The 25,654-nt window shown below is 36.6% G+C and overlaps 1 protein-coding gene across 3 annotated transcripts in view; it reads left to right on the top strand.

Moving 5' to 3' along the window:
• SMC5 (structural maintenance of chromosomes 5) overlaps window positions 1–25,654 on the top strand; it is a 106,040-nt gene that overhangs the window by 40,406 nt on the left and 39,980 nt on the right. For 2 of the 3 annotated variants that reach the window (XM_010362944.2, XM_010362945.2), the window contains exons 9-12: window positions 8,420–8,675; window positions 10,450–10,604; window positions 15,707–15,820; window positions 25,361–25,455. In XM_010362944.2, coding sequence (XP_010361246.1) covers window positions 8,420–8,675; window positions 10,450–10,604; window positions 15,707–15,820; window positions 25,361–25,455 — 620 coding nt within the window. The remainder of the gene's footprint in view (window positions 1–8,419; window positions 8,676–10,449; window positions 10,605–15,706; window positions 15,821–25,360; window positions 25,456–25,654) is intronic. The other variant, XM_010362946.2, reaches the window with a different exon arrangement.

Below are 25,654 nucleotides of genomic sequence, written 5' to 3'. Positions count from 1 at the left end.
TTTCTAGTTGGCTCTTTTTTATAATTTCTGTACTTTTATTGATACTCCATATTCAGTGAGATGTTGTTCTCTTCCTTTCCTTTAGTTTTTTTTGATATGGTTTCTTTTAGTTCATTGAACATATTTAAAATAGCTGTTTTAATCCTTTTCCTATTTAGAAAAAAAGTACATGCAGCTCACTGCCAGCATTCATTTAATTTTACATAAACACACTCTGAGACTTAAGCAAATCTGACTAATTTTCAATGTGAAAGTAAGCACCGCCAGCAAGTATTCTCAGGGCAAGCGAAAAAAGGGTTAAAGCCCCTTTGTCTTATAAATCCATTTCTGTACTTCCTCAGGGACTTTTTCTATTGACTGCTTTTTTCCTGAGTATGGGCCATACTTTTCTCCTTTATTTGAATGTGTTACAAGTTTTTGTTGAAACTGAACAGTTTAAGTCACATACTCTAGCAACTCTGGAAGTCAGTCCCATTCTCTTACCCAGGGCTTGATGTTGTTGCTGTTTCTTTGAATATGTTGTTGGTGTTTGTTTGTTTAGTGACTTTGCTAGTTCTTTAAAGTTCTTATTCTTGGTCATTTGTGGCTACTGAAGTCACTACCAGGTTAGTTTAGTGGTTAGCTAATGACTGAATCTGTATTCCCTTAAATGCCTAGAACCTATATGTTTCCCAGTCTTCGTTGAGGATCTCTGTGTGTATGTTGGGTCATGCCTTCAACATTCAGCCAGGCACTATTCGCACTTTACTGAGATTCAATAATTTTTCTTGAATAAATGCTCCTAAGATTGTTGAAAACTTTGGTTAACTCTGTCTCGACCTTCGCTTCCTATTTGCACACAACCTCAGAGTGAAACAGAGATGAGAACTTAGGGTCTTCTCAGGCGTTTCTGGATCATGTACATAGCCCTGGTCATGCACACAGTTCTGCTAATGGACATGACCTTCTAGAATCCCAGGAGCTTCCAGAACCTCATATGGTTTGGGGAGAAGCTCATTCCCCACCCTTTTCTTTTAAGATTTTTGGGTAGCTTATTGTTTGCTGTAACTGTTATCTGCTTCACGCAGCTGTGTTGTTAAGCAGTTGCTTCTGATTGTTTTTGACAAATGCATCCAAGGAAAAGGCTGTTTTGTAATGGTGAGCTGTGAATCAGGTCAAATACAGACAAGCCTTATACAAGTAAGTTTTCCCAGGAAACTGCCAGGTAGATCAGATAATGACATTTCTCTGAGAATGAGGATTTATTAGGTTGGTGCAAAAGTAGTTGCATTTTTTGGCCTTATAAAGGAGCTCCAGACCTGTTCATATCTCTCCAGTGGCTGCTAGACTATCGGGGAACCCCACCCCCGATATTCAACGTGGGTTCTTTTCTATTTCCGTAAGCGTCAACTGGTCTGAGAAATAAAGGGAAAGAGTACAAAAGAGAGAAATTTTAAAGCTGGGTGTCCAGGGGAGACATCACATGTCGGCAGGTTCCGTGATACCCCCTGAGCCATAAAACCAGCAAGATTTTATTAGTGATTTTCAAAAGGGGAGGGAGTGCACAAATAGGGTGTGGGTCGCAGGGATCACATGCGTCACAAGGTAATAAAGTATCACAAAGCAAATGGAGGCAGGGCGAGATCACAGGACCACAGGAGGGGGTGAAATTAAAATTGCTAATGAAGTTTCGGGCACACGTTGTCATTGATAACATCTTATCAGGAGACAGGGTTTGAGAGCAGACAGCCTGTCTGACCAAAATTTATTAGGCGGGAATTTCCTCATCCTAATAAGCCTGGGAGCGCTACGGGAGACTGAGGCTTATTTCATCTCTTCGGCTTCGATTGTAAAAGATGGCCGCCCCCCCAGGGGCTATTCGTAGGCCTACCCTCAGGGACGCGTTCTCTTTCTCGGGGATGTTCCTTGCTGAGAAAAAGAATTCAGTGATATTTCTCCTATTTGCTTTTGAAAGAAAAGAAATATCGCTCTGTTCTGCCTGGCTCACCGGCAGTCGAAGTCCAAGGTCATCTCCCTTGTTCCCTGAACATTGCTGCTATCCTGTTCCTTTTTCAAGGTGCCCAGATTTTATATTGTTCATGCACACATGCTCTACAAACAATTTGTGCAGTTAATGCAATCATCACAGGGTCCTGAGGCCACATACGTCCTCCTCAGGTTACAAAGATGATGGGATTAAGAGATTAAAGACAGGCATAGGAAATCACAAGGGTATTGATTGGGGAAGTGATAAATGTCCATGAAATCTTCACAATTTATGTTCAGAGATTGCGGTAAAGACAGGTGTAAGAAATTGTATTAATTTGGGGAGCTAATAAATGTCCATGAAATCTTCACAATTTGTGTTCTTCTGCCACGGCTTCAACTGGTCCCTCCGTTCGAGGTGCCTGACTTCAACACTATACTGCAGGTTTTCACTATGATTGTGGGCTGTTGCTTTTCAAGGATACCACATGAATGGAACAAGGGGTTTAAGAATGAAGCAAGTTCAAAATTCTACAGAGCTTGCTATTTTTAACTGAGATTCAGCCATTTTTCTTGAATAAAGGCTTCCCAGATTGTTACAAGCGTTTGGTTAAATTCCAGAGGCCTGAAAGAGTTAATTTTGACAATCTTTGTCAGTGTTCTCATCACTTTTATGGAGGAGAGGATTTCTGGAGTTCCTTACTTCATTCCTGATGACATCCAAATCTTTTCTGTATCTACAGAAAAATGTGGCTGAGATTTTAATAGGAATTTCATTAACATTTGGAAAGAATTGAAATCTTTACTATGTTGAATCTTCTGATCTATGAACATGGTATGTTTCTATTTATTTAGATTTTTGATTTCTTTCATTAGCGTTATGTGGTTTTAGCAATAAGTTCTCTGTGTGTTTTGTTAGATTCATACCTCTGACTTAGTTTCTTTTTTTTCTTCTTTGGTAGATATTTTGGGAGTTTCTACATAGGCAGTCATGTCAGCTACAAATGGGGACAACTTTCTTTCTGTTTTGTATGCATTTAGTTTTCTTGCCTTATTGCATTGGCTACAACTTCAGCACTCAAATAAGAGTGGTGAACACCGAAATCTTCACCTTATTCTTGATCTTAGGAAGAAAGCATTCAGTTTTTCATTATTCAGTATGTAATAATAGCAGATTTTAAAAATATATATATATGCTCTGTTAGATTCAGGAAATTCTTATACATATTCCTGTGTTTCTGGGAATTTTTATGTTGAGTGCATATTCAATTTTGTCAAATGCTTTTCTGCATCTATTGGTATGATTGTATACGTTTTTAGGTGGTTAATAAGTGATGGATTATATTGATTGATTTTTGACTACCAAATCAATGTTGCATCCCTCAAATAAACCCCACTTGGTTGTGGTGTATAAGTGTATAATTCTTTTTACATATTGCTGAATTCTGTGTTAAAGAATTTTTGCGTCTGTATTCATGAGTGATACTGTTTTGTAGTGTTTGTATTCTCTGTCTGCTTTGATATTAGGATAATAACTAGCTTCATAAAATTGAGTTGGGAAGTGATCCTTCCTCTTCTACTTTCTGAAAGAGATTGTATAGAATTGATGTTTATATACTTTAAACATTTTGTGTAATTCTCAAGTGAAATTCTCTGGGCATAGAAATTTCTTCTTGGAGGGAGTTTTAAAATTATGTTTTCAACTTCTTTAATAGCTATTAGACTAGTCAAATAATCTATTTCATATTAGGTGAATTGGTCCTTTTGTCTAAGTTGTCAAATTTATGTATGCATAAATTCTCTTATCCTTTGATATGTATAGAATCTGTAGTGATAACCCTATTTCATTCCTGATACTGGCAATTCCCCCTCCCCCCCAACTCTTTTTTTAGTTAATCTTGCCAAAGGTTTGCTAATTGTATTGATTTTTTTCGAGGAGGCAGCTGTTGGTTTTATTGATTTTTCTCTCTGTTTTCTGTTTCATTGATATCTGTTCTTATCTTTATGATTCCCCTTCTGCCTGATGTAGATGGGCTCATTTTTTATAGGTTCTTGAGGTGGAAGCATAGATTATTGATTTGATGCTTTTATGTGTACACTTAGTGTTATACATTTTCCTGTTATCACTGCATTAGCTGTGCCCCACAAATTTTGATATGTGATATTTTTATTTTCATTCAGTTTATTGTATTTTTCTTTTCATTTTTCTTGAGATCACACAATTTGTTTATTCAGTAACCTGGTATTAGACATTTAGATCATTTCTAAGTTGGAGCTACTACCGGTAGAGCTGTCATAGATATTCTTCTACCACTTTTTGTATGGACGTATGCTTTTATTTCTCTTGGATAATTTCCTAGGAGTAGAATATCATAGGTGTGCATTCAGTTTTTTAAGGAATTGCCAAACTTTTCCAGAATTTTTGTAAATTAATTGTAATTAATAAAAGTTGACTTGTGATGGCTTGGAATTTTTGTTTTTAATGGTCCTTCATGAGAAATTACACCTTCTTATGGTGTAATTTGAGAAACATTTCTCTGGAGTAGCCAAACATTTCTCAGGAGTAGCCTTGGAGGGGTTAGATTTAGGTAGCTAAATGGAGTCTCCTTAAATTGTACAAAGTAAAACAATGAGTAAGGATGTAGGTAAAGTGATAGATTTAAAAGCAAGAGAAGGAGGAATTACTCTCATTATAACTTCTATTAATGGAATGAATATGAGGCAAGGTCATTAGCTGAGTGAGTAGAAGGAAGGCAGCAATAAAGGATCATAGGAGCAAAAGGTATGAACTCATCTCAGAAAGAGAGCACAAGTTTGTTAAAGAAGTGTAATAAGTTTATCTGGTAGTTTTGAGGGTCTGTTTAAGTTTTGTGGCCATAGATTTAAAGTGAGACCAGTTTTTGAGGGTTTCTTTCATTACTTCGGTTGCTTAGATATAGTTAGAAGGTATATAGATAGGTTTAATTGGAACTGGGCTTTTTCCTGGCCAGTGTGACAAGAAAGGTCAAGGGATCTTTGCAAGGGAGTGGTTATAGTGTTGCATTGTGGAACCTCATCTGATTAAGGAAAACAAATGTAACAAGGTAGTGGGGTTAATGGATTGCACAACCTCGTGGGGTCAAAAGATAGAGTAGGAATACCAGAGTAAGTAAAATGGAAGAAAAGGAAATAGTGACCAAAGAATAGAATTATGAAAATACATTTTTCAGAAGTGGTGTGATTTGGAGGACTTTATGATCTAGAACGTAATCCTCCTTAGTTCAGTAGACAGGTGGCTGAGGAAAGGTTAGGGAAAAGATGATTGAAGTTGAAGAAGTAAAGGAACACAGAGGCCAAAGAGTTAGATTGATTTTCTATACATATGTTTAAGTCACATGATGACAGGCATAATGATGGAGAGAGGAAGACAGTGAATCAGGTGCCAAAGTCACCCCTGAATGGATAAGGTTGGGTAGTATTTTCAGGGAGGTAGTTAACATAGCAAAGGGGTAATGGGTGACGAAGTCTGACCCCATGGTCTTCAGAGGAACCAACGTGGGTATCAATTAAAGGAGGAAGGAGTACAGTGAGGATTAATGAGGACCCCTTCCCCAGCTCTGTGTCCTGAAATAATGGTTTATGGCAGGAAAAGGTCACCACTTGAGAGGGCTCTGGGGAGAACAGGTGTCTTCCAGAAATAGCCAAGTTTCCATTAGAACAAGAAGAGGGAACATTCAGGCTGGGCATGGTGGCTCACGCCTATAATCCCAGCACTTTGGGAAGCCGAGGTGGGCGGATCACGAGGTCAGAAGATGGAGACCATCCTGGCCAACACAGTGAAACCCCATCTCTACTAAAAAAAATACAAAAAATTAGCCAGGCGTGGTGGTAGGAGCCTGTAGTCCCAGCTACTCGGGAGGCTGAGGAAGGAGAATGGCGTGAACCCAGGAGGCGGAGCTTGCAGTGAGCTGAGATCACACCACTGCACTCCAGCCTGGGCAACAGAGCAACACTCTGTCTCAAAAAAAAAAAAAAGAAGAGGGAACATTCAGAGAAATTGCAGATATAGAGCGGTATGGAGACAGTATCCTAGTGAAAGTAGGTGATCTAAGAGGTTTAGACTGACTGTACCTGAGCTAAACATGGATATTAGTCAGAGTCAGACTAATGTGATTAGTCATGGTAGTTTCTTGGATGAAGGTGACAAATGAGGTAGTGTTCAGAAAACTTAACTGAAAGGTAAGGGATCATTGGGCTGCTTTTCAGTTTTTCAGGTCATTATCAGACAAAGACCTTCTCTTGGTACGACTTTATATGGTAGGCCAGTGATTTTCAGTAGTTTGGTGGTCCCTGTTTTGCTGGGATTGCAGAGGTTCTATTTGTTAGTGATTCTTAATTCTGTATTGTCTTTAGTGTTTAGTGATTCTTAATTCTATATTGTCATCTGTGACATGCCCATTTATTTTCCTGAATCCTTTGAATTTCCTGTTACCTACTTTTAGGCCCATTGAACTTTGTTAATGTTCAGTGACAGACATGAATGTATCTTAATTTTTTCAGATATATTTTCTTTTACTTCTGTATGTTTGGTTATAGGAGAGAGGATCTGGGGATATGTGCATTTTGTTACTGCCAAAGCTAAATTTTTAGAAAGGAAAAATCAATACCTACATTTCAATAGGAGATGGGATAAAACGTGGTATATCCGTATCACATCATGCACAAGATGTTAGAATTTTATTTTGCAAGGACATAAGGGATAATGAAAAATTGTTCTCAATACATTGTTAGTGATGCCATCTAGTAAAAAGAATATATATTCTACAGGCAGATATAAGGAGGCATTAAAATGTAAAAGTTTACCGAGGCAGGCAGATCACCAGCTGGCCAACGTGGAGAAAACCCAGCTCTATTAAAATACAAAAATTAGCTAGGCATGGTGGCTGGCACATGGCCTGTGGTCCCAGCTACTCAGGAGGCCGAGGCACAAGAATCACTTGAACCCAGGTTGCAATGAACCGAGATCGCACCACTGCAGTCCAGCCTGGGCGATAGAGTGAGACTCTGTTTCAAAAAAAAGTGTAAGGACATTAAGATTATAAGTTATTTTTATTTGTTGTATAAGTCTCTGTATTTTCAGTAATGAATGCATTATAACTTTTATAATGAGGAAGGAAAGGGAGTAAATCTGGCTTGGAAATAAAGCCGGCTAAAAAAGATTACGTGATGTGTTAAATTTATCTATTTTAATGCAGAATTCTAGTTGTAAAATGTAAATTGGGTGTATAAGTGTATATTTGTTTATATGTGTGAATCTTAAAGAAAATCTTTACTCTGTCTTAGGTAGACCATGGTTTTGATAGAAATTTCACTGACATTTCAAGTGGCAACTTACATAGCTGCTTTTAAAAATATAATTTACCCTGAATATAAGTGAAGGAATCTAAACACATAGATTGATGATTAAAATCTCACAATATTAGTATGAAGTATTGGTAGGAAATATTTCCATTGGAAGAAAATAGTTTATTTCTGTTTCAAATTACAGGTTGAGTATCTCTTATTCAAAATACTTGGGACCAGAAGTGTTTGGATTTCAGATTTTTTCAGATTTTGGAATGTTTGCATATACATAATGAGGTATCTTGAGAATACGAACCAAGTCTAAACACAAAATTCATTTATATTTCACATACACCTTATACACATAGCCTGAAGGTAATTTTGAATGATGTTTTTACTAATTTTGTGTATAAACCAAAGCTTGTGTATGTTGAACCATCAGGAAATAAAGGTATCGCTGTTTCAGCCACCCATGTGGATGATCTGTGGTTGATGGCATCACCGTCATTCCTGACTCTGTATTTATATGCTACTCATAAACAATCATTTTTAAATACTTATTCACACATAAATACTTAACAGCAAAAACTGACATACAACTAATATAGTGAAAAAATAATGTGTTCTGGGTAATTTCTGGTGTCATGTCAGCACTAAAATAATTTCAGATTTTGGAGAATTTGGGGTTTGGGATTTTGGGATTAGGGATATTCAACCTGTAATGGGATGACTTATAATCTTTATTATTTTTATTATTTATGGAAACTGTATCACATATGCCACATGACTGTTTTAATTTTGGTCTTATGGCAGGTAGTATGTACTTCCTGTAAATATTTAGAAATCCGTTAGGCTTTTAAAATATTTTGTTTATTCAGGAAATATTTAATGAGTGCTAATTATATACTGAGCACCACTTGAAGTATTTGAGATATATTAGTGAATGTGTAAAACAAAGATACAGGTAGTCTGGTAGAACTGGTAGTGTGCTAGTCTAATTCTCACAGGACACATTTTAGTGAGGAAAACACCTATGTTAGATTGTTTGCATTTTAAAAGCTATATTACTACAAAAGTCTTATAAACTAAGAGAAAAACAGTCTCAAGTACTAACGTACTTTTGTTTTATTAGATTGAGGAAATTCAGCAGGCTTTAACAGTAAAGCAAAATGAAGAGCTTGACCGACAGAGGAGAATAAGTAATACCCGCAAAATGATAGAGGATTTGCAAAATGAACTAAAGACCACGGAAAACTGCGAGAATCTTCAGCCCCAGATTGATGCCATTACAAATGATCTGAGACGGATTCAGGATGAAAAGGCATTATGTGAAGGCGAGATAATTGATAAGCGAAGAGAGAGGGAAACTCTAGAGAAGGAGAAAAAGAGTAAGTTTTCATAAAGTTAGAATGAAATGTTTATAAAATGTAGATATATCTCTGTTGATGGGCTTTCTTCTTCCACTGGTAATTATTTCTATAAAATGTTCAAGTTGCCTTCTTGAGGAAGCTCAACTCAGTTCTTCCAGCTTCATACCTTAATTACCTATATCTATCGTGTATTGTAATTTGCCATGATAGCTGACCACTGTCTTCTGTCAGATTATGGCAGTTGATTTAATTCTCTATAAATGCCTAGCTTTATTTTCTTTACAAAGTCACTCACTATTACTCATATCAAATTTAAGCTCTTTATTCTAGCCTTCGTAACCTTCTGTTAGCTTAGTTCCTTGAAACCTGTCCAATTTCATCTTTGGTTTTCTTTTTTGTAGACCATGTGAATAGATCTGTGGTATTTGGATAGGGATTTTGTATTCTGTCTGCTCAATATATATGACTAAGATCAGTTTAAAAAAAACATTTTTATATGTTTATCAAAGTGTTAGATGTGTATGGCGAACAAAAAAAAAAGAAGAACTAGAAGGGTGGCACAGCCCCCCTTTTTTTTTTACCTCCAAAGCCAATCAAGAGTAAGCACTTTTAACTCTTTAAGCAGATTTTTTCTAGTAGTCCTTCTATATATATCATGTTCTTATTTCACTATTGCTTGATTAATCAACTTTAGACACTATCTTTTTGTATTTACTCTAGATGTAGATTTTACCTTACAAAACATCTCTATTACAGTTCTTCAAATGGGATTATTAATAATGATTTTTATTATTATAAATAATATACATATCTTTTTTTGGTCATTTAACAATTGTCAGTATTGCTTCAATCCACCCTTCATAAGCTATACATACTCCCTCCCATCCTTGCTTCTTACTTCCCTCCCTTCTCACATTCTAAATTATCTCATTTATACTCCGTTTTTTATATTTTCAAGGCCGAAAACATTTAGTGTTTTATATGCTTTATTTATGGGTTAATTCTAGAAGTTTAGAAATACTAAGTATTGTTTATTAAACTTGCTCATGGTTGAACCAAGTAGTGCGTTATAATTAAATTTCCCTTCATTGATAGCTTTTAAAAAGCTTTTAATTTTTTTTTTTTTAATTTTGCATTTTCTTAAATGGAAGAGAGGGGAAAAAAGCTGTCTTATCAGGCATTCTCTTGAGTTCTGTAGCCTTCTGTCCTTCTCCTTGCATCTAAACTGGTTGATCTTGAGGCCTGCATGCTTATCATTTGTAATTTCTCTCATGCCTTTTCTGTGTTATAAACTTATTCCTGAATTCCGTTTTCTTACATCATGGCCTTATTTTGTTGGAGTACATTTTCAGGTAACCTTCTAAGAAGACATATTTGGGAATTAACTTCAGAGTCTTTTCACCCTTTAAAATACTCTTATTTCATCATCCCCCTTTTTTAGTTTTGTTGTATATACAATTCTAGAATGAAAATACTAATTTTTCTTCCAGAATTTTGAGGGTCTATTGCTATTTGTCTTTTGATAGGAAATGTAGTGTTTTCCTTGTGGGTTTGTTTGTTTTTGTAGGTTACCTGTTTTTTATATTTGATAGTTTCAGGATTTTGTGTTTTCCTAGGTTTTTGGACATTATAGAATGATTTGTTCGGGTCACATCTTTTCCACTATGTGAAGTACTTGCTGAATGGTGTTTGTAACCTTTAGATCTAGGGTATTCTTTTGTATTATTATTAGATTATTCCACTAATTAAAATTTTCAGAGAAACAAGACTTTGTTTTGTTTTACAATTTTAGGTGTGGATGATCATATTGTACGTTTTGACAATCTTATGAATCAGAAGGAAGATAAGCTAAGACAGAGATTCCGTGATACGTATGATGCTGTTTTATGGCTAAGAAGTAACAGAGACAAATTTAAACAAAGAGTCTGTGAGCCCATAATGCTCACGGTAAGAAACTTTGTTCATCTTGGTAGTATTTGTTTTATTATTGTAATCATTATAGATTTTTGTTTTAAGACATTTAGTCCCAATATTACCCTGGTTTTACATGCTCTGACTTGTGGCATCTGGCATACTGCTGAATCCATTCATGAGCTTTTTAAAGGTTCCCTGATTAATGAGGGTAATAACTGTCATAAAACCTGTGCTTTTTTCTAGAAAGAGGTATGAAACCAGCAACTTATTGACCTAGAATCATGTAGAAAACTAGTATGATTAGCTGGTTCCTTTAGGCACTTGTTATTAGATTATAGCAGGGATTAGATTAAAACCTGCTGAAGAGGTAGAAAGCTGCTGTAAATATGTTGATTAAAGGAAGAAATCTAAGAGGATAGGCAAGAAAATCACCTGCTACAAAGAAAGGGCATTCTTAGGATTTCGAAAATGAAACCAGTACTTTATCGACATCATAAAATATTTGATAGCTTTTATTGATGATTGTGGGTCATCAAGAATAGGTGAAGCTCTATTTAATAAATCATCTAATGAAGTGTGACCATGGATTTACTAAGATGATTGCCATCCAGACTCTTTAAAATAGTAAGTTTTGGGCACATAAAAAGATAAAATAGTAAAAAACTAACATTCTTTGGTAATGATATGTTAGAGCAAACTTAAAGCTTATCCTAAGATTACATAAGGATTATTTTTGCTAGAGAGTTTTTTTTTCATTAGAAAAGAATACATCCTTTCAGGAGTCTTGAAAAATTCTATTCTCTGTAACTCATGTTTGTGTTATACTTTATTAAAAATCATTTTATATAGTTTTCAATTTTTTACCGTATCTTAAATTAGCAAAGTTAATATTCATAACACTCTCTTATTCACGTATTATTAGAATATTAGAATATTTTTGCTAGATCAAGAAGAGAATTTCTATTTTAGATGCAGACATCTAAAATATCAGACATTTGATTAGTCTGATGAGGATTGAAAGAAAGTGTAAGAAAAAATATTGTGACCCTTATAAAAGTTACAATGCAGGTATAATTGTTAACATTTTTACTAAAATGCCAGTGTCAAAATAATACTTCAGAACTGTATTAGATTTGTCTCTTCTTGTCATTTGATTTTCTAATAGTAGCATATATCACCAAGTCAGATTACTAGCTGGCATATATTTCCATTTTAAATTACATTTGAATCTTTGAGATAAAGAGATATATTCTGCTTTTTACCCTTTTCAAACTAACCTTTCACCTTTCCTGCCACCTTCCTACATTCATATCTTCCATGCAGTTTACTCACCTTTCTAGGTCTAGTTGAAATGCCACTACCATCGTACGCAAGTGAGCAATATGCAAACTTAAAATTTTAGTCATATAAATGGTTATTGAGCGGTCTATTTCTATGATTTATTTTTAACAATTCCAATCTAGAATTGGAGAAGTGTACAAAGATTTACATAAGAACTCCTCACAGTAGTGGTTATCATAGCAAAATGATGGAGCAAAAAAAGAAAATTTATGAAGATACTGATTAAATAAATTACTTTATATCCTTATGATGGAATACTATGCAGCCCTTAAAATGTTGCTGTAGGTCTCTTTTTACTAATATAAAAATAAATTTGTGACATATTAGTAGATCATAAAATAGGTTATGGAATAGGATGTATGGAAAAATTTTGTTTAAAAAATCATAAAGCAGAAAGCTGCCATCAACCACCAGATCATCACAGAGTGCTACGTCTCCTATATCCACCTATCTCTATCTTGCTACTTTGATTGTGATGATATGACTGTGAAATTCTTTGGAGAACTTTGACAAATACTTTATTCACTGAACTCATGAAGAGAGGGAACATCCCAAGAAACTGGAACCTGCAGAACCAACAAGATGTCTAAATCTTCCCTAAGGGCCGGGCACGATGGCTCACGCCTGTAATCCAGCACTTTGGGAGGCCGAGGTGGGCGGATCACCTAAGGTCAGGAGTTCAAGACCAGCCTGGCTAACATGGTGAAACCTCATCTCTACTGAAAATATAAAAATAGGTCGGGCATGGTGGCTCACGCCTATAATCCCAGCACTTTGAGAGACTGAAGGGGCGGATCATGAGGTCAGAAGATCGAGACCATCCTGGCCAATGTGGTGAAACCCCATCTCTACTAAAAATCCAAAAATTAGTAGGGCATGGTGGTGCATGCCTGTAATCCCAGCTACTCGGGAGACTGAGGCAGGAGAATCGCTTGAACCAAGGTGTTGGAGGTTGCAGTGAGCTGAGATCACGCCACTGCAATCCAGGCTGGTGACAGCTAGACTCTGTCTCAAGAAAAAAGAAAATATAAAAATTAGCTGGGCATGGTGGCATGTGCCTGTAGTCCCAGCTACTTGGGAGGCCAAGGCAGGAGAATAGCTTGAACCCGGGAGGCGGAGGTTGCAGTTACCCAAGATCACGCCACTGCACACCAGCCTGGGTGACAGGGTGAGACTCCATCTTATAAAAATAAATAAACAAACAAACAAATAAATAAATCTTCCTTAAGGGTATCAGGGAAACCTCCAAACTGTGAATGCAATAGACTGTGTATTACACTTGGAAAAAAGTGTAAATAAGTCACTACTGGAACCACACAAACTGGCCAGTGACCAAAACGACCACTACTTGTGTGACTTCCTTGAGTCTTCCTGAGCAGGTAAATTCCGTCAAAGAATTGAATTGTCATGTAAACCAGTTTATACAAGCTTGGGGCCTTGGAATCTGATGTGGCAGAATATTTCTAATAAATATACCTTGGGGCCAGAAGCATTGGCTCATGCCTATAATTCCAGCATTTTGGGAGGCCAAGGCAGGAGGACCACTTGAGTCCAAGAGTTTGATACCAGTCTAGGCAACATAGTGAGACCCTGTCTCTACAAAAATAAAAATTAGCTGAGCGTGGTGGCATGCATCTATAGTCCTAGCAACTCAGGAGGCTGAGGTGAGAGGATTGCTTGAGCCTAGGAGGTCAAGGCTGCAATGAGCCGTGATCACACCACTGCACTCAGCCTGGGCAACACAGAGTGAGACCCTGTCTCAAAATAAAATAGAAAAAAAACAATATAATCTGGGAGAATGTGATCATGAGAGCTAAGTCCTAGACTGGCTTGTCTATAACTATTTTTTTTTTTTTTAATAGATGACTTTCTGTGGTCATTTTGGGGTTACTTTTACCCTTTCTATAAGTTATCATAAACATCCACATACATTTTCTTTTATTTGTGTCATTTCTTCCAATAAAGTAATTTAGTACCTCCCGCCCCCCGCCTGAAATTGTGAAACAATAGGCTCGTTGTTTGTAGTGTTTATGCCTGGATGATAGTTTTCATGTGGTTTTAATTTTTGTGTGTATCTGTTCTCTCATTTTTCTATACTGATTGATATTCTATCATTTAAAATAGCACAGTTGGCCAACATTTATGTGACAAGCACTGTACTATTATTTTAATTATGTTATCTCTTAATCCATATTTAGTTCTATGAGGTGTAAACTGTTTTACTATGTCCATCTTACAGATGAAAGTAATGAACGTTTTTGAGATTTAGGTAGTACTTGAGCAAGATCAAGCATATGATTTGAAAGGACATCTGTCTGACCTCAGAGCCCAAACTCTTAGCTAGTTTGCTTTGTAATAGATTATAGTACATAAATACCTCCCCTTTTATTATTTTTTCAAGAAAGCTGATTTCCATGTTTTGGAAATAATCAATCTCTAAAATTCCATAGATAGTACTTTTTATATTTATATGCTTCTCTTAATGGGAGTTTTATCATGCTCTGCTTTCGACATACTTATTCATCTGCAATAAATAATAGATTATGTAATTCCAGAAGTAGCTTTTTCCCTAACCTATCTTAGTGTCTTCCATAGCATTGAGCCTCACATGCAGAATTGTCTAATTCATATTTTTACTTTATTTTACTTTTTAGAGACAGTTTCCCTCTGTCGCCCAGGATGGAGTGCAGTGTCACCATCATACCTCACTGTAACCTCAAACTCCTGGGCTTATGCGATCTTCCCACCTCAGCCTCTCAGGTAGAGCCGTCACACCTGGCTAATTTTTTTTTTTTTTTTTTTACTTTTTAAGAGACAGGGTCTCACTTTGTTTCCTGGGCTGGTCTCGAACTCTGGCTTCCAGTGTTAGTTATCCTCCTGTCTTGGCCTCCCAAAGTGTTGGGGTTATCAGTGCTACCACGCCTGACCCAGTTGATGTTTTTAAAATAGATCAATAGGTCGGGCACGGTGGCTCACGCCTGTAATTCCAGCACTTTGGGAGGCCAAGGCATGCCAATCACTTGAGGTCAGGAGTTTGAGACCAGCCTGGCCAACGTAATTAAACCCTGTCTCTACTAAAAATACAAAAATTAGCTGGGCATGGTGACATATGCCTGTAGTCCCAGCTACTCGGGAGGCTAAGGCACGGGAATTGGTTGCACCCGGGAGGGAGAGGTTTCAGTGAGCTGAGATCATGCCATTGCATTCCAGCCTTGGTGGCAGAGAAAGACTCTGTCTCAAAAAAGTAAAAAAAAATGAAGAAAAAAGTAAAATAGATCAATAAGATTATGTTCCGGTGATGTAAAATTCAAGTGTCTCTTGAGGGCAGTAATAGTTACAAATAAATCATAGCAAAGTTTTTTTTTTTTCCATTAGTTTTAAAGTTTAAAGTTCTTTGTGTTTTTGTACCTATCAGTTATTCCATCTATGAAGTTCTCTTGATTAAGAAAATATGAAAAGTGTAGGGAACGATAAGAAATGTTTACACTCAAGTCACAATCTAAGACTGTTTGAAATATTTTCAATGTGTTGACTAGAAAGGAACTAAAGTTATTTCTTAGATGGTATCAAAATCAATATGCACTGTTCAAATCTTGGCCTTTGTTTAACCATGTACTGTATTAATTGTTTCTGAGTAATGGATTAGATATTTTAAAATAACTCTTTGATACCAACTTTTTTTTTATCTTCTCTTTTCTGAAGTATTACAATCTAATTAAATCCAATTTTAATATAAACATGTTTTAATAATCAGTTGGGTTTCATGAAATTCGACCTTTTGTTTGTTTGTTTAGATCAATATGAAAGATAATAAAAATGCCAAATATATTGAAAATCATATTCCATCAAATGACTTAAGAGCCTTTGTATTTGAAAGTCAAGAAGATATGGAGGTTTTCCTCAAAGAGGCAAGTACTAACCAACATAACACTTTGATTCACTTGACTCTTGTCTTTCAGCGCTGAAGTTTTAACTTCACTAGAGCAAAATGTGATAGCTAATTTTACCACCAGTTCACTCTCATGCAAAATCACTCTGTTGTGCTAATTTCTTTCCTATTTATGGCATTGTGGGTCAATTGATTTGCTTTATAAAAGGAAACCAGCCCATAATATTCCATCTGTAACGTTTTGAAATTATCATTTGAAATTAATGTGAAGAGTAATTCTGTCATGTTTTAAGAAAACAAAACATAATGGACCTTTGGTCTTGGACATCCTTTTTTTGAAAATGTACTGTAATGAACTCAGTTTTACTTTGAAAGGAAAATCAGTACAATGTTGCTTATTAATATAAATAAAACTTCTTTAAAAAGAATGAGAACCCTGTATCTGTCTGGAGAAAGGCCACTGACCAAGAATCTAAGCCACTGAAAGACAGTAAGGCTTAGTATTAGTAGTTAAGAATGTGTACTTCATAGCTGGGCTACCAGGATTTGAATTCTGGGATTGCTTCTAACTTGGGCAAATTGCCTAAATGTTTTATGCCGCAGTTTTCTTGTCTATAAAATGAAGGATAACATTATCTACTTCAAGAGATGGTTGTAAGGATTAAGTCAGTTAATAAATGTAAAGGTACTTATAGCAGTAGTTATTAACTCTTATCATTATTATAATGTTATATAATCCACATAACATGTAGTATAATATCTTGTTAGCTATATATGACATTCTTATATATATATGGTTAGCTATATGTTGTATTGTCTGTAAGACTTCCTACTCCTTTTGCATGTCTTCTGTTTCTTTAAAAGGCTTATATAGAAAGGTTAGGTTTAGATTCTTTTGTATATCTTGTTTAAACAGTTTTGTTAATTGATCTAAGTGAGGAGAGGATTCTGAATCAGCTCAAGTGGTCCTGTGTTTCTCTGGTACACAAGTGCTTGGAAAGAGTCTTGACTTGCTTTGGCTTTTATCATATTACCCTACTTCTGGTTTGGGAGTGGCAAGTTATGTGAACATAAAGGTGACTGGATAAAAAGGCTGGCTGTATAAAATTATAAAATAGACTCCAAAAAGTTAAAAATTTGTGTATGTTAGAGCTGTTTAAGCCTAACCAGTGATTTATCAATCTGATGAAAGAGCTCGGTGGAGAAGTCAAGTTGCTTGGGTTGCATGTCTTTTAAGACATGATATATTGTAAAGTGCATGCAGTCAGGTGTAATTAAATGATCTCTGTTTTGCAAATGGCCCGCTTAGCCTGTTACTTTTCCTTGTGTCAAAAACTCATTCTGCCTCTGCACTAAGGATTTAAAACATACATTGATGATACAATATAGATTCCTGATCATTTGACCTGGATTCATTTTTCTTGTATTTTAACAGTTTTCCATAGCTGCTTATCAGATAGAATCAGAACTTTCTCCTATAATTTGTGTGTATATTTTAAATTGTGAAATTTATTCTATATAACCTTCTCCTGTAATTGTATATACTAGAGTACCATTTCTCATCCTTCAGTAAATTGCAAGTCATCTTCACGATTTTTGCCATTTCTACATACTATTATGTGCAACGTAATTTTTGCCAAATCTGAGTACTACCTATAGTTTTATTTCTTGTTTTTCTTTCAGTCACCTCACTTTTTGTTACTCAAACAAAATCTTCTAAAAGGAAATACATCATTACAAAGTTAAAAACAAATAATAGGCCCGGCATGTTGGCTTATGCCTCTAATCCCAGCACCTTAGGAGGCCAGGGCAGACAGATCACTTGAGGTCAGGAGTTCGAGACCAGCCTGGCCAATGTGGTGAAATCCCATCTCTGTTACAAATACGAAAATTAACCGGGTGGGGTGGTGTGCGCTATTTTTTCCCTTTGTAATTTTTTGGTGGAGATACTTTGAGATTGCAGATATTCTGTTCCTCATGAAATCTTACCTAGTAGGTTTAAGAGCCATTAGTGGTTCTAACTCTGTCATTCCTTCTGTGTTTATTAGTTAGCATTCTACCTATAAGAAAGAACTTTTTCTTCTCTTCCATTTATTTGTTTGTTGTATCAGTATAGATTCATGGAATTGTTTTACGTATTTTAATTCATTACTTTTTTTTTTTTTGAGACGGAGTTTTGCTCTTGTTGCCCAGAATGGAGTGCAATGGCGTGCTCTTGGCTCACTCCAACTTCTGCTTCCCATGTTCAAGCAATTATCCTGCTTCAGCATCTCAAGTAGCTGGGATTACAGGCATCCACCACCATGCCCCCCTAATTCTTTATATTTTTAGTGGAGACAGGGTTTTGCCATGTTATCCAGGCTGGTCTTGAACTCCTGACCTCAAGTGATCCGCCCACCTCGGCCTCCCAAAGTGCTGGAATTACAGACGTGAACCACCACGCCCGGCCAATTCATTACTATTTTAGTGCTCAAATTGCCCCATATTTGGCCAGTGAGACCATTTTCAGGTTGACTCCTGTGTCATTTTGATATGTTGCCATTGTATTTTGAGCATTTCTTTCTTTTTGCCATAGTAAGATGTTACAGGCGCATCTTGAATGTATCCTTTTGGGCCTTATAATCAGTCCTTTAACCAAAAATCCTATTTTCTTTTAGACACTGAGCTCTGGATACTAGGTGTTTTCATTGCTGCTGGTATCTCATTGCTTCTAAGTCCTAACATGCAAACCCTTATGTCTATATTTATTTCCATATTTATCTAGAGACCAGATACCATATGTATATGTGCACCATGAATTCACGCTACTGCTTACAGTTGCAGTCCAACTTTGGAGTACCTTCTAGTCTTTCTCCTTTGCATATTTGTAATTCTCTTCTGTATTAGTGAAAAACATAACTCCCCTTACCATCAGTATATTTAGTAATTTGTTCAAGCCTAGAATCCTCTGAAAATAGTTCAAGAATTGCTAATCTGTGCTACCGTGAAATTCCTCCATCCCACATGCCTCTATTAATGTCTCTCAACATTTTTTCTTTTTCATTGTATAAGTTTACACATCTCTTGTTAAATGTGTATTTCACTGTCTAATTTTAAAATACATTTTTTAACACTATCATAAATGGGTTTCTAAAATGCATTTTCTAATTGTACATTGCTAGTACGTAGACATATCGATTTTTTTAAACATTGACCTTATATCCTGTGGCACTATTGAATTTACATTAAATTCTAGTACAGACATACAAGAGATATAACAGATTTATAAAGCAAATATTGCTGTAAAGCAAGTCATAACAAACTTTTTGGCTTCCCAGTATATATAAAAGTTATGTTTACACTATTTATGTCTATTAAATGTGAATAGCATTATGTCTATAAAATGTACATACTTTAAAAGCACTTTCTTGCTAAAAAATATTAACAATCATCTGAGCCTTCAGTGAGTTTAATCTTGTTGGTAGTGGAGGATTTTGCTTCCATATTGATAGCTGCTGACTGATTAAGGTGGTGGTTGCTGAAGTTTGGAGTGGCAGTGGCATTTTCTTAAATAAGATAACAATAAAGTTTACCACATTGATCAACTCTTCCTTTCACAAAAGATTTCTCTGTAGCATGCGATAGCATTTTACCCATAGCAGAATTTTTTTCCTTTTTTTTTTTTTTGTGACAGAGTCTTCCTCTGTCACGCAGACTAGAGTGGAATGGCCTCCCAAAGTGCTGGAATTATAGGCATGAGCCACTGCGCCCAGCCTAGAATTTCTTTCAAAATTGGAGTTGATCCTTTCAAACCCTGCCTCTACTTTATCACCTAAATTTATGACATATTCTAAATCATTTGTTGTAATTTCAACAGTGTTCCCAGCATCTTCATCAGAAGTAGTTTCCATCTCAAAAAACCATTTTCTTTGCTCATCCATAAGAAGCTACTCCTCCTCCATTCAAATTTTATCCTGAGATTGCAGCAATTCAGTTACATCTTTGGGCTCCACTTCTAATTCTAGTTCTCTTGCTGTTTCCACCACATCTGCTGTTACTTCTTCCAAAGAAGTCTTGAACCTCTCAGGGTCATCCCTGAAGGCTGGAATCAGTTTCTTTCAAACTTCTGTTAATGTTGATATCTTGAGACCTCCTCCCATGAATCAAACATGTTCTTAATGGCATCTAGAATGATGAATCTTTTTTTTTTTTTTTTTTGGAGACAGGGTCTTGCTCTGTTGCCCAGGCTGGAGTGCAGTGGCACAATCTTGGCTCCCTGCACCTCCACCTCCTGGGTACAAGCAATTCTGCCTCAGCTTCCTGAGTAGCTGGGATTACAGGTGTGCGCCACCACGCCCAGCTGATTTTTGCATTTTTTAGTAGAGATGGGGTTTTGCCATGTTGGTCAGGCTGGTCTCAAACTCCTGACTTTAGGTGATCTGCCCACCTCAGCCTCCCAAAGTGCTGGGATTACAGGTGTGAGCCACTGCACCCGGCCGATGAATCTTTTTTAGAAGGCTTTTTATTTACTTTGCCCAGATCCATCAGAGGAGTCATTATCTGGGGCAGCCATAAGTAGCCTTGTGAAATGTGTTTCTTAATAAGACTTGAAAGTCGTAATTACTTCTTGATCCATGAGCTGCAGATCGGATGTTGTGTTAGCAGACGTGAAAACAACATTAATCTACATGTACATCTCCATCAGACCTCTTGGGTGACTAGGTACATTGTCAGTGATCAGTAATATTTGGACAGGCGTCTTTTTTTTCTGAGGAGTAGGTCTCAACAGTGGGCTTAAAATACTCAGTAAACCATGCTGTAAATAGATGTGCTGTCATCCAGGCTTTGTTGTTCAACTTACAGAGCACAGGCAGAGTAGATTTAGCATAATTCTAATGGGCCCTAGCATTTTTTGGAATGGTTAAATAAGCATTGGCTTCAACTTAAAAGATGTATTCATCCCTAGCAAGAGTCAGCTTTCCTTTGAAGTCTTGAATCCAGTCATTGATTTCTTTTCTCTAGTTATAAAAGTCCTAGATGGCATTCCCTTCCAATAGAAGGCTGTTGGTTCTACATTGAAAATCTGTCATTTAGTGTACCACCTTCATCAGTGATCTTAGCTAGATCTTCTGGATAACTTGCTGCAGCTTCTACATCAGCATTTGCTGTTTCAGCTTACACTTTTATGTTATGGAAATGGCTTCTTCCCTTAAACGTCATGAACCAACCTCTAGCTTCAAGCTTTTCATGAACCTGCTAGCTTCAAGCTTTTCTTCTATCACCTCTTTCAGCCATCAAATAATTGAAAAGAGTTCGGGCTTGCTCTGGATTAGGATTTGGCTTAAAGGGATGTTGTGACTGCTTTGATCGTCTATTCAGACCACTAAAACTTTCTTCAGATCTGCAGTAAGGCAATTTTGCTTTCTTTTTTGTGTATACACTGGAGTAGCACTTCTAATTTCCTTCAAGAACTCTTCCTTTGCATTCACATCTTGGCTAGCTTTCAGCCTAGCTCAGCTTTTGTCATGCCTTCCTCACTAAGCTTTATTTTTAGCTGTTGATTTAAAGTGAGAGACATGTGACTCTTCTTTTCCCTTGAACACTTAGAGACCATTGTAGGGTTATTAATTGGTCTGATTTCAGTCAGGGAAATGTGTGTCAGGGAATAGGGAGACCTAAGGAGAGGGAGAGGGACTGGAGAACAGATGGTCATTGGAACAATCAGAACGTACACAGCATTTATCAATTAAGTTCACTGTCTTACCTAGGTGTGGTATGTGGCATTCCAGTTACAATGGCAGTATCAAAGATCATAGATCACTATATAACACATACAACAATAATTAAAAAGTTGGGAGAATTACCAGAATATGACACAGAGACCCAACAAGATGAGCACATCCTGTTTGAAAAATGGCACTATAGACTTTTTTTGACATAGGGTTGCTGCAAACCTTGAATGTGTTAAAAAAAAAAAAAAAAAACTGTTTTAAACCAGTCAAATTTAGCAGTGGAGGGTTGTATAGCAACTTTAATGACACTATGTTAATAACTTCTGATAACCCACTACCATTGGACCAGCCAAAAAAAAAAATGTTTTTTAACGCGATATCTTTGAAGGTCAGTAAAGCAAAGCACAATAAAATGAGGTGTGCCTATGGTTGCTTTGTAGAGTCCATAGGACTTTCTGTGTAGAAAGTCCTGTCTTTTGCACATAGGTCATTTTACTTTTTTTTCTAATCTTTTATTTCTTTATTGTGCATTATTACATTTACTCATACCTCCAGGACAGTGTTGAGGAGAAATGATGTATTAGTCCATTTTCACACTGCTACAAAGAACTGCCTCTATTAGCCGGGCACGGTGGCGGACACCTGTAATCCCACCTACGCAAGAGGCTGAGACAGGAGAATCACTTGAACCTGGGAGGCAGAGGTTGCAGCGAGCTGAGATTGTGCTACTGCAGTCCAGCCTGGGTGACAGGGTGAAGACACTATCTCAAAAAAAAAAAAAAAAAAAGAACTGCCTGAGACTGGGTAATTTATAAACAAAAGAGGTTTAATTGACTCACAGTTCTGCATGGTTGAAGAGGCCTCAGGAAGCTTACAATCATGGTGGAAAGCAAAGAAGAAGTAAGGCACATCTTACATGGCAGCAGGAGAAAGAGTGTGGGCAGGGAACTGCAACAGACTTTTACACCATCAGATTGTGTGAGAACTCACTATCACGAGAACAGCGTGGGGGAAACTGTCCCCATGATCCAATCACCTCCCACCAGGTCCCTCCCTCAGCATGTGAGATTGTACTTTGGAATGAGATTTGGATGGGAACACAGAGCCAAACTATATCAAATGACAAGATTATACACCCTTACTTGTTTCCAGACTTAGGAGGAAAGCACTTAATATTTCATCATTAGGTATGAGGTTTGCTGTAGATTTTCCACAAATGCTCTTTGTTAGGTTGAGAAAGTTCCCTTGTCTACCTGTTTTACTGAGAATTTTTATTATAAATGGATGTCAAGTTTTGTCAGATGGTTTCCTGCATCTGCTAAGATGATCATATGGCTTTTGCATTTTATTTTGTTAATATGATAAATTAGATTGGTTGATTTTTGACTGTTACATCAGTCTGGCATTCCTGGCATAAACTCCGCTTGGTCATGTATACTGTTCATACATTGCTGGATTCTGTTTACCAGTATTTTACAAAGGATTTTTGCTTTTGTATTCCTGAGGGATATTGGTTTATAGACTTTTTTGTAATGTTTTTGTCAAGAGTTTGGCATAAGAGTTATGTTGGTACAGGCCGGGCGCGGTGGCTCAAGCCTGTAATCCCAGCACTTTGGGAGGCCGAGATGGGCAGATCACGAGGTCAGGAGATCGAGACCATCCTGGCTAACACGGTGAAACCCCATCTCTACTAAAAACTACAAAAAACTAGCCGGGCGACGTGGCAGCGCCTGTAGTCCCAGCTACCCGGGAGGCTGAGGCAGGAGAATGGCATGAACCCGGGAGGCGGAGCTTGCAGTGAGCTGAGATCCCGCCACAGCACTCCAGCCTGGGTGACAGAGCAAGACTCTGTCTCAAAAAAAAAAAAAAAATGTTATATTGGTACATAAAATGACTTGGGAAGTGTTTCATCCTTCTGTTTTCTGCAGAGTCTTGGTATTATTGCTTCCTTAACTGTTTTATCAGATTTATCAGTGAAAACATCTTAGTATAGACTTTTTCTTCATTAGAATTTTTATAGCAAATTGAGTTTCTCTAATACATGTAAAGGCTATTTCAGCTTTTTTTTTTTTATCTTGCTTTAAATTTGGCAAAATGTGTTTTTAAGGATTTTTTTCCAATTCATCTAAGTTATTCATGTTTTTGGCGTGAAGTTTTTCATGATATTATCTTTTTAATGTTTTAGGATATTTCATCAGTGAATTTTTCATTTCAGCTATTGCATATTTTAGTTCTAGAATTTTCATTTAATTCTCTTTATTCTGTCTGCTGAGATTCTCCACCTGTTGATGATAATAAACCATAGTTTTCTTGAACATGTGTATATGTGTGTGTGTGTGTATATATATATATGTATATATATATGTATATATATATGTATATATGTATATATATATGTATATATGTATATATATATGTATATATATGTATATATGTATATATATATATGTATATATATGTATATATGTATATATATATATATATAATAGCTACGTTAAACTTCTTTGCTAGTTCTAACATCTAGGTCTTTGTGGAATCAGTTCCCCTTAGTTGCTTCTTCTCTTGACTATGGTGGCATTTTATTCTTATGCTTAGTAGTTGGGTTTCTTTGTTTTGTTTTTGTTTTTGTTTTGAGACAGAGTTTCGCTCTTGTTGCCCAGGCTGGAGTGTAATGGCGTGATCTCGGCTCACTGCAACCGCTGCCTCCTGGGTTCAAGCAATTCTCCTGCCTCACCCTCCCAAGTCGCTGAGATTACCGGCGCCCCATACCACACCCAGCTAATTTTTTTGTATTTTCAGTAGAGACGAGGTTTCACCATGTTGGTCAGGCTGATCTTGAACTCCTGACCTCAGTTGATCCATCCGCCTCAGTCTGCCAAAGTGCTGGGGTTACAGATGTGAACTACCGTGCCCAGCCGGTAATTTTTTATTATATTCTGGAATCATAGGTAATAACACTGTAGAGACTGGATTCAATTGTCTTCTTCCAAAGAGACTAGAAGGCAGTTAACTTAGCTGGATTTAAACTCCAAACTCTGTCTCTCAAGCAATGGACAGCAACTGAAATCTCCGGTCAGTGGAGATGATTGTTGTTGTTGTTGTTGTTTTAGTTTTAGCCTTCCACTTGTTGCTTTCCTCCAATCCCCTGGAATTTTTGCACTCATAGTTCATGGGGCAGCCAAGGATTTAGATGGGCGTTTATAGGCAGATTTTGAGACTTCTCACTTTGCAGCTCCCTTCCAAGAATTTACCCTCTCAGTTTACAGTCATTCTAGTCACCCCAAACTCCATCCTTCCATCCTATGATCCCTCCAGCCAGAAAGACTGCAGCTTTCTACTGGAATTCTTTCCCCACTCCTGATGCTCCAGATTGGGGAATGCCCCCAAGCCACAAGCCACATAAACACAAATCTCACCTAGTGCTATTCTTTCAGATGTCAACTCCTTTCCAACTTCTTTCTTTTGTCCATCTCCAGTGCCTTAAAATAATTGTTTTTAAGATTTTGGCCACAGTTTACAATCATTGTAGAAAAGTTAGTCCAATACAAGATAATCTACCAATAATGTAAGCATAACTATCTCCCTTCTGTATTATTTTGAAGTAATTCCCAGACATTCTATTTCACCTGTAAATATTTTGGTATGTATCTCTAAAAGAAGTGGACTCTTTTTATGAAAACACATAACTATAGTATTATCACAGTAAAAAAATTTATACTGACATCTAATATGCCATGTTTGAGTTTCTTACCCGTCCCACAAATGTCAGTAGGAATATGGTAACTATAAATCGTTTCAGTAGAGAATATATGGTAATTAAAATAATATTTTCTTTTCCCTATATTCAGGTTCGTGACAACAAAAAATTAAGAGTAAATGCTGTTATTGCACCCAAGAGTTCGTATGCAGACAAAGCACCTTCAAGATCTTTAAATGAACTTAAGTAAGTCTTGAAAATATTAAGATTTATTTAAATATTGAATTATTCAACATTTATTGTTACATAAATAAGCTGTTACAAGCTGTATTATTTCCTTTTAAGATCTCTTAAGTCGAATATAAGGAAAAATTTAGGCACAAGACCATGATACAGTTAGCACACAGCGAGTGTGATGCGATATGATGTTTCAGATCTGCAGAAC

The sequence above is a fragment of the Rhinopithecus roxellana genome, chromosome 16 (assembly GCF_007565055.1).
Source record: "Rhinopithecus roxellana isolate Shanxi Qingling chromosome 16, ASM756505v1, whole genome shotgun sequence".
NCBI lineage: Eukaryota > Metazoa > Chordata > Mammalia > Primates > Cercopithecidae > Rhinopithecus > Rhinopithecus roxellana.
Note: the sequence above shows the minus strand (reverse complement) of the source record. Positions and strands in the feature narration are given on the sequence as shown.